The sequence below is a fragment of the Diospyros lotus genome, chromosome 10 (genome assembly GCF_014633365.1).
Source record: "Diospyros lotus cultivar Yz01 chromosome 10, ASM1463336v1, whole genome shotgun sequence".
Classification (NCBI taxonomy): domain Eukaryota; kingdom Viridiplantae; phylum Streptophyta; class Magnoliopsida; order Ericales; family Ebenaceae; genus Diospyros; species Diospyros lotus.
The window spans coordinates 18,870,126-18,880,392 of record NC_068347.1 but is presented as its reverse complement, the minus strand read 5'-3'; the positions used below and the strand labels follow the sequence as shown (position 1 = coordinate 18,880,392).

Genomic DNA, 10,267 nt, shown 5'->3' with positions numbered 1-10,267 from the left:
CCCGGAAGAATGCCAAACAGCATACTAAAGACTCTCGGCTCCACCTTGGCACAAAAAATCGAAGGCCTCTGGGTCTCGCTCTTCTTTGCCCCGAGCCGAGATAGGGGGCTCCCAAGGCACTGAGCCTCTTTCTGACATGGTCGGGGGGGAGGCATCCATTCCCGCCCGGGCTCTTCACTGACCAGACTAGAATGTTCATGAGTCAGACCACAACAGCGAAGCCTGGGTGGTGACTTAGCTTATTCAAGGTCTACCAACTCAGGCGGACCTGGAAGGGGCCGCGGATTTGACTTCAGAGACCTTGGAGTCATGCTACTGCCAGGGCTTGGTTCAGGTTAGTCTCTTGGTCCTTTATCATGGAGAACTTTTGGTTCCTCCATATTCTAATCTTTGCTATTTGCATGCAGAGTATTATCACTCAGAATGAGCTCCAGAGGCAAATGGCGAGGAACTCCCGAAAAATGCTCAAGTTGGATAATGCCCATGTTGGGTGCCATAGGATCGTCGAGTAGCGGGACGAGGATCTGAGGGCTCAGCATCAACGATACATGGAGCTGGAGGAACGCCTACAAAGCCTTGAGATTAGCCGCCATGCAACGGAGGGAGAGTTGGGGCAGTTTAAACAGTGTGTTCGGGAGCTAGAGGAGAGATATGCAGACCCCACCCAACTCCCCAAGGTGAAAGGGTTTATCCGACAGGAGTTGCAAGGTGTTTGGAAGAAAGGCTTCATTCGGAGCAAGGAGGAAGTGCAACAAGCCTACCCCGACCTTGATTTCTCCTCTGTCGGACCTATGAAGGATGTGATCGCTAAGCTCACCCGGGCGTCATCCTCCAAAGCCTCTGCGATTGAATCTGAGGAGTCCGAAGAAGAAAACTAGTTATTAGTTCTAGGTTCGTATGTACCTTTTTGCTATGATCATGAGTTATACTAGACCTTTAATCCTTTGCTAAATAAAATGCCTCGAAGTTATGCTTCTTTGCAATAGTCCGAGTTGGGTGGTCTCTGTTATCTGATTTCTTGTAATTCTCATGTTGACGTGATGATGGATGTCGTTCTCCTTGGTTCCTTTTTATTAAGGGTGGTCCCCTTGGTCACATCTGCCCCTTTTATTTTTAGCCCTCTTTCACTCCGGTATGGAGGTGAGGACTTAGGAGTCTCCTCCGGGACCCCTTAGGTCGGCTTCTTTGGGGGTCGTTTCCACCCCCCTTAGCCTTTCTTTCCTTTTTATTTTAGGGGTGGTCCCTTAGGGCCATATCTGGTCCCTTGCTCTTCCTTTTTTTATCTTAGGGGTGGTCCCCTAGGACCATATCTAGTCCATTGCTCTTTCTTCGTCCTCGCTATCTTTGATGACGAAAGGACTCAAAAAGTCTCTTTGGAGGTTTCTGAGGTCAGGGGAAAACGGTTCCTTCCCCTTCACCTCTTTTTTTTTTTTTGTACTTTGTAGGATAAAAAATCTTCACATGTAAGAAGAAAATATAATGAGATTTTATTTAGGAAAAATACGTAGCTCCAAATTCCTTGGGGTAAACCCCTGACCGCTCATGCATGATACCCCTAGCAGTGTTGATAGATGCCATGTAGCACTCCCGAGCGGACTTTAGGTCTCCTCTAACTTCGCCAATCCCCGCAACAGTAGGGAACTTAAGCACCATGTGGTAAGTGCTCGGCACGGCCCATAGAGTATTTAACCCCGATCTCCCCAAGATCATATTGTAGGCCGATGGGACCTCTGCTACCAAAATGTCTAACATGACCTGGGCGGATCGAGGACCTTTTCCAAGAGTCAACAAGAGCTGAAACATACCGTCTGCATACACCACTTCCCCGTCGAATCCAATCAAAGGGACCCAAGCTAGCTTCAACTGTTCCATCTGATATCCCATGCCCAAGAAGGCCTGTCGATATAAAACCTCGGAGGAGCTCCCCGGGTCCACAAGGATCCGCCGAAGCTCCCATTTTCCCAACTTCGCTTTGATGACCAGTGGATCATTAGAAACCGGATACCCTGGCAAGTCGTTATCCGTAAAAGAGATAACGTCCCCTGACCGAGCCCTCTTAACTCCAACATGTTGATGCAGATCAGAACTTTCTCCCGAATCCTTGCCTAGCACCATCCCAGCGACTAAAGTGTGAAAAATTAAATATTGTGGAGGACTTCCTTCCCTCTGGCGACTCTCTCTCCTAAGCGGAGTTCTGGTCCTGCGCCTTTCCTGGGATCTACCACGTCTACGGGGAGGGCTCCTTGATCTCCGACGTTCGCCCCTTTGTGGCTCAGTATCCTTAGCCACGAACCTCCTTAGGAAACCCCGATTGATGAGCTCCTGAATCTCTTTTTTCAGTTGATGGCACTCCTCCGTGTCATGTCCATGATCTCGATGGAATCGACAATACTTGTCTTTACTTCTTTTGTTAGCCAGGGCCTTCATAGGTCTTGATTTTTTCAAGTAATCCTTATTCTCAATTGTAGCTAGGATCTCTGCCCGAGGAGTATTAAGCAGGGTGAACCTGACCGGACTCCATCGGGGGCCCGACCTTTCCCCCCGACGACCTGGTTTATCTTCCGGCTTCTGCTCCATATTCTGACTTTTCTTCTCTTTCTTATCCGAGTATTCAATTCTCTTGGCCCGCATTACCTCCTCGGCATTAATGTACTTGGTGGCTCGGCTCAGGATCTTCGTGAACGTCTGGGGAGGCCTCTTAGCTAGTGACTGGGTAAAAGGACCAACCCTCAAGGCATTTTGAAAGGCCACCATGGCAATACTCTGATCAATATTCTCAATGCTCAATGCCTCCATATTAAATCTAGCCACAAAATCTGTTAATGACTCCCCTTGGTTCTGCTTGAGATTCACAAGGGTCATTGTTGACCTTCGGTGCCTTCGAATGGGAGCGAAATGCGCCAAGAACTTGTTCCGAAGCTGTCCGAAGTTAGCAATCGACTGGTGTGCCAGGCTTGAATACCAGGCCCGTGCATGTCCTTCCAAAGTGGCCAGGAAGACTCTACACCACATAGCATCAGGTGCCGCCTGGACCATCATGTGAGAGGCGAAGAGATTCAACTGGTCAGCAGGGTTGGTTGTGCCTCTATATGGCTTGATGGCAGGGATTCGGAGGCGCTCAGATGGAATAATAGCCATGATCTCCCAACTTAATGGTTGATTGGAAACAATGTCATGTGGCTTTTCCTCCCTCCGTCTCAACTCTGCAACCTCCCTCTCCAAATACCGCAAACGCCTTTCTTGCTGAGCCCCTCCGGCTCGAGCGTAATCGGGACCAGAGGACTCCTCCTCCTTTGAGCTCGGTCTCCCATACTCGTCACGCTTGGAGGGTCCGCTCCGTCTCTCGTCTCGATGGGACTCCCTCCCAGCACAAGGGGATTCGCCACCTTGGAATCTAGAGTGGCGGTCTCCCTGGTGCCGACTATCGTGGTTGGAGTGCTCCTCTTGCCTTACCTCTGGAGGCTGCTGTTGGGTCAAAAAGGTGTTGAGTAACTCTGTCAAGCATTGGACCTGTCCCTCTAACTGGGTGACACGATCTTGTGATGGCGAGGGATCTGGGGGATGACCCCCTACGGGTCCACTCTATGGTGGTTGGTGTTGACTTTGATTTGGGACTAGTTGGGTACTAGCAGCTCGCGGTGAATTCTTCTTATTGCCATAACGGGGGGAAACTTGAGCTCGTCTAAGGTACTCAACGAACAAGAGCAGATAGAGCAATCGGCCCCACGGTGGGCGCCAAATGATGATACTAGACCGATCACCGAGCTCTACCTCGAAGTAAGTACCTGCAAGGGCGGGGCCTTTAATCCCCCGGGAGAACTCCGACGCTCAAGTTAGTAGAAGAAGAATGCCCGAAATGGAAAGTCACCCAGTAGTTAGATGATCTATACCTGTAGAAGTTGACCGCTATTTGAAGATGGCGTAGAGCATACTCTGAAGAAATAAAATAACCTCTGAATAAGGTGTTGGAGATAATCTCGATTGACCGAGTCAGCCTCGTTCAAAATCAAATATGAGCTGAAAATCTAGATGACACGCGGCGCTTCTTGAGAGTGCCACGTGGCGGCATCGGGTTGGTACACTCCGAGAGTAGTATAGTAATTTTGCCCTTAGTAAAATATTCCCTCATCAAGATTACATGCCTGCTCTAATATAACTTGTTTTCCATAAAAATACCCAAAGAAAGAGGATGAATTGGTTTTTAAAAGATTTTGTCAAGATTATAAAATTTAAGTTCTTCACAAAATTTAACATCTTATGTATGAACTACTCAAGATGTGCAATAAAAGATCCATTAACAAAACAACACAAGAGTTTAATAACAAAAACACTTCTTGTGGGAAGCAAACAACTCCCTCACACACAAGTGAGAATCCCCTCATTTACAAGTGAGTAAAAATAAATACTAACTTACAAAGGCTTGATCAGTAAATACAAATAAGAAAATGCTAGGAGACCATACCTTATTAAATGCTTCAAGCTTCAGCAAGAACAATCCCTTCTCTGCAGACAAATCTTAATAGCTTTGTAAGTTTATTTTCTAATTTCTTACTACTTATAAAAACTATTTACAAGCTAAAGGCCATTGGAAAGAGAATCTTTCAGCATAATTTGAATTTCAGAGGTTAGATCATGTCCCTTTCGAATTGAATTTTTTTCAATTTTGCAAGGAAAATGTAGGCATAGAGTTTCACAGGTGGTTAGCATGTAAATCCTAAAGTTAATCAAGTCTTTGTAGATCTCTAGTTTTTTAAGATTTTAGATGTCCAATATAATGGTCCAAAAATAATTAAAACTTTCACAAAATAAGGTGTCATCATATCTGAAAAAAGTTTTAACACAACAGAAATTATACACAAAGATAATTTTATGAAAAATGTGCAATAATTTAGAAAGCCTTTAGGTCTAATTGTCCAACCATATTGAAAAATGTCTTTGTTTGATCTCAATTTAATGGTTTCATCACCACAGCTCAGATAAAAGAATAAAGAGCATACATATGGGATAAATTCATATGAATGATAATTGGTACATTTTTCATTGTTAAACAAGGTCAAATAATTAACTTAAAAGAATGTAAAATAAGTTTATGTTGAACTTCATATTAGTTGGCTAGTTACAACTCTCAGGACCAGAGCAAAGTATTCTCCCAAATTTTAGCCGAGTAAATGAGTGTTTCTATTCAGCTAGTGGGTACCTTTAGAAAGACTCACAATGCACTACCAAGCTTTAGTTGACTAGTTCTCTTCAATTAGTTAACTACTACTATTCTTATTTTTATTTGTTTTTAAAATTGAGCCTAAGTGGTGTTTTTCCAAGAAAATATGTGAATTAGATTTTAGATCAAAAAATAGGGTTAAAATGTTATCTTGACCTTACCGAGCTTGATAAAAAAAAAACCCAGTTTTATTTCCCAAGAATATTTTCAAAAAAGAATTCCTATAAATCCCTAAAAGTTAACTATTCTCGACATGCCTAGCTCACCTTTGGCTGGCTTACCAGATGGGCCAAGGAATTGTGAGACCTACTCATGGTTTCGGGTTCCTCTTTATTGCCATGTCTTCAACTAACTTAGAATAGGTTCCTAATACCTGCTTAAGGTAATTTTCCCAGAGATTATAGTTTTTCACTTTGCAATCCATTGTCATGGGGTGGATAGTCCGGTTGACATTCACCCGTGGTGCCCCGCGACAAGATCGAGACGTCACATGGCGCCACTTGATAACGTGTGATGGCTTAAGAATTCACACCAATCAAGGTCAATTCCAACCTGCCATAGGATCATTATAATTTTACTGGATATTCGCACGAGAGCTCTAGATTTTGTACTCATTAATGACAAATTCCATCCACATTAATGAGGGTCTTGTCATGCTACCACTTGAAAATCTCCATCGACGCTAGATAGCCAGTCCCATCACCTGTAAATTGCCGACTCATACATGTAGGAGGACATCTCCTTCTATATCAACCAGCTCTCTTCAAAGCTAAGATATGTTCTAATTTTTGACCTACTGATACACTGTCTATATTTACTCTCTTACTCACTCGACCGTCGGAGTGTTTGTAGGTGCAACCGCCCCCAGACAGACCTATCGTCGGAGCCTACGCCCCGCATCCGATCGTCCTCCTTTGGTAAGGAATGAACAATTAGTATCACATATTAATCAAAATAGTAAACTTACATGTTAATCTGTATTTGATTAATCAAAATCTCCATTTGAAAAATCTAACAACTAGGAATATTTAAGAAAACATGTTGTCAGATAATTTCATTAACATATTCATAACAACTTAAAAATAAAATTTCTAACATAAAATATAGAGACTCATTCATACAAAAATTAAACAGTAATGAATGAAGATAACTTGCCATTAATTATAGGCAAAAGGTATAAAAATGTCCTCAAACTTTGCCCAAAGAGTCATTTGGCCCTTTCAACTTTTGACTGAACATATCATGCCTCTCAATTCTTGAATTTGAAACAAATACACACCTAATTTTGCAATTGGGCACACGTGAGATACACACGCTTAAACATTTCTTTTCCAAACAATGACAACGCTAGTGGCCGATGGCGAATGGTCGCTATCTTTCTTGTGATAGCCGGCAACAACGTCAAATTGTCTTCCATACCTTAAGCATTGAATTCTCTTACTGGAACTTTGGATCCTCGCTGGTGGTAGCTACCTCTTTGCAAATCGCTCTCGCTCTCGTCTGTTAATGGTCGCTACTTCTCTCTCACTCTTTATCGACAGCGTGGGAGACAAGCAATCCCTGGCTACAAATGTGGGCTTGCAGCAGCAGGCCGACGATTGCAGCAGCATGGACGTTCAAATCTGGTCACCGACAACATGGGAGATGAGTGGTTAGTTGGTCGGCCGCCTTTCTCATGCTGGTGGCCAGTGATGGTGTCGATTGGGGTCGACGATAGCAACAACATGGGCGTGGGTATGGGAGGGCAGCAACGGTCCAGTGGCGTGGGTGATCGTCTTCCTCATTCGTTGCCGACAATAAGGAAACACAGTTATTCACCCATCACTCTCCTCATACGTACGTGGTTTCACGAGCCAATCTCACAGGAATTTGAAATGCATGCTTGGAACGAAATTGCAAAGTGAGGTGTGTATTTGTTTTGTTTCAAATTCAAAAATTGAGGGGTATGATAGGTTCAGTCCAAAGTTGAGGGGACTAAATGGCTCTTTGGGTAAAGTTTGAGAGCATTTTTATGTCTTTTAGCCTAATTATGTACAAAGAAAGTATATTGTCTAATAGATATCATCCAAATCTAATATTAAGATATATCAGTAACACATTCCTCCTTAAAGGATTAGAAAAATAAGTAAGAAATTTTGTTCTGAACATCCTCAAGCTCCATAATTGAAGATAATAGAAGTCTCCAAAGAATTTGTATCAATTATTGCTTGTTGTATTTTCCTGTAATCGACCACACCACCACAAAGCCAAGAGCAGTACCAATTCAAGAAATAAAAATTGAAATATAAATAAACCACACAACGCACACACGCAAGAACACAATATATACGTGTTCGGATCCAAACGAATCCTACTCACGACAGAGGCTTACACCTTTAGTCAATCCACTATATGAATATGAACAAGGGATTTACACAATATACGCACAAGATCCTCACGACCACTCCCAAATCAAAAATCAAACCAAAACAAGAAGACAAAACAAACAGAGTACAAAGCTCCAGCATACCCGAGCATCCCAGCACTCAATCGCACCAATCTCTCACTCAAAAGAAAACCCCAAGAGATATACACATACCGTGAGACAAGATCGAAAAATGCCTTACCGTCTTCTTCTCCTTTTTGATCGTTGAGAGCCTTCGATTCTTGGCATTATGTTCTTGAGCGCTTAGGGCTGCCCGATTAGGGCTTCCCAATTTGTGTGTGTTGCACACTGATTTCCTCCAATTCATTGCTTTTTATACACGGGCCAAGAGATATAGTTGAAATTAACATAAAAGAGCAACAGACTTGGACTTGGCCTTGTTGGGCTATAGACACCAATAGCCCAACCCAACTTTTGTATATCTCTCTATAAAATTGGTCAATTTTACATAATATAAAATGACATGTAAATACAGTAAAATACATTTTAAATCACAAATCCTAACATTTGTCATTTTTAAATCACAACTCAACCCAATGTTCACGACTAAAATTGATCTATTAATACCCCAAGAGGCATGAATGTATATTTCTTGTTGCCAACGTGGCATTGAAAATGTGCCTAAACTTCTGATAAAATAGATAGAATATTTCTCTAGTATTATGAGCAATTACGCGAAACATTGATAGCTTATACGTAACAACCTCTAATTCAATTGTACCGAATCCAAGCCATTTACCCATCCAACCTTAGCTTTAGAAGCAATGATGGTGACACTTGCCCATCATTGAGTTGCATCGATTCGATTGAATCGAACTGTTTAGGTTCTTTTTTTTAATTATTATAAAGAATAAAAATATTGCATTGAATATTAATGGTAATCATTTTGTTGAACATGGGCAGGCTTTGCGTCTTCTTGGCATGGTATGGTTAATTTGCTGGAGCCACTACTATTTAGGAACATTGAATGGAATGAGAAGGAAAACACCAAATTCATCCCAGCATCTATAGTATTATTAGAATGAAAATACGGAATAATAGACAATTCGAATATAGAAGGAATCCAAGTAACAGATCAAGTGCATATCTAGATGGGTTAAGATCCACAAATCAAGAGTAAAAAATTAAATTAATTAAGAGAATTGTAAGAAAAATAAAATAGTGGCCGAATATTGAGTGACCACCAATCAATTGGTCATGAGAGGCATGGGCGAGATCCAACTTAAACGAGTATCCAAATGCATCATCAAGTGATCAACGTAAAGCAATAAACCTAAGGAAAACCGAGTGCCCAACTCAGTTGTGGTCGAATGGCCACAAGAAATCGAGTGGCCACTCGGCAAGCGGGAATGGAATTTACGTGCAATTCATAAACAATTCAAGCTTTGGAAATCAGTGTGAAGTTTGGCAATTGGAGTTGAAATAATTAAATAACGTGTGAAGCTTGACAACTGAGGATTAAATCAATGAAACAATTGGTGGAGCATGAAGCAGCAATTGAATCTTGACAATTGAGGATTAAATCAATTAAATAATTGGTGGAGCATGAAGCGCCAACAGGAGAAATTGGAGGTTGAAGTGAATATTGAATTTGAAGCACCAATCGAAGAAATTGGAGATTGAAATGAATATTGAATTTGAGGAAGCACGAGGCGCAAGTAAACGCATGAGAAAATTATGGCCACCACTAGGGGAGAAAATTATCAAGAGGTGGCTGAGAGGCCCCTCGGTTCACGGCCCACCACACTGCCACCGCAATTTCCTCAATCTCATGGAGTCTTCCGCAAAGCCAACAGGCCCTCTCGTGAGTCGAGACGAAATTACAAGGCACGGCAAAGGGGCCAAGAGTGAACCGAGAGGCCACTTGATTCTTGTTCTGATCATGCGACCATTGAAACGTCCCTTGAATCTTGGGAGTCTCTCTCGAAATCAACGGACTCTATCGAGAAGAAAAAGAATGGTTGAACCAAGTGGCCTCTGGTTCTCACTATACTCCTACAAAATATTTTTCCAATCCTGAGAGCCTCCCACGAAGCCATTGGACTCTCCCGAGGCATTCCTTGAGCCGAGCATTATAAGAAAATAGTCGATTGTCTGTAAAAGGATTATAATTCTACAAGGACTTTGAAATAATTGAGAGAAATACCCTTCATGAAAAATTTTACGATAAGCATCATTCGTAAGAGATAGATGCCTTTCATAGCAATCATAGTCCCAGACAAACTAAGAATAATCGAGATAAGCGCTATCTATAAAGAATTTTAATCTCAATTTAATTAGGATTACTTTATACTCTTCTATAAATAGTAGGCCGATCTACTCATTCAGGTACGCTTACTTTAATACTCAAACTCTATTTTTGCACTCAAACACTTAAATATTGATTTAAGTATCGGAAGATTTATGCAAGAACAGTCTCTCACGCCTCTCACTGTTTGTTTATTTTGGCATATCTCTCTATTGTTGGAGATCACTCGATTCTTTAAGACTTTTCAATTCTTTTAAATCTCTCGATTCTTTGGGTCACTTAGTTTTTTAAGATCTCTTGGTTATTTTAGACATTTCGTTTATCAGCAAACAACCACTTATTAGTATTAACAAATCATCATCTCTCAAAATCTCCT

General features: G+C 41.9%; 1 protein-coding gene across 1 annotated transcript; it reads right to left on the bottom strand.

Annotated features, from left to right (window-relative positions):
• Positions 1 to 1,491: 1,491 nt before the first annotated feature.
• On the bottom strand, positions 1,492 to 5,642 carry LOC127811159 (uncharacterized). Its single transcript, XM_052350867.1, has 2 exons — positions 5,592 to 5,642; positions 1,492 to 3,465 (listed from the first exon to the last, which is right to left on the bottom strand). Exons 1-2 carry the CDS (start codon positions 5,640 to 5,642, stop codon positions 1,492 to 1,494), a joined length of 2,025 nt encoding a protein of 674 aa, XP_052206827.1.
• Between the last annotated feature and the right edge of the window lie 4,625 nt (positions 5,643 to 10,267).

Bases quoted from the DNA above. Each gene is read 5' to 3' on its own strand.
- LOC127811159 (XM_052350867.1), bottom strand. From the start codon at position 5,642: ATGGATTGCAAAGTGAAAAACTATAATCTCTGGGAAAATTACCTTAAG. The intron at 3,466-5,591 runs GTATTAGGAACC...TTGACCCAACAG, and splicing joins GGGAAAATTACCTTAAGCAG to CAGCCTCCAGAGGTAAGGCA.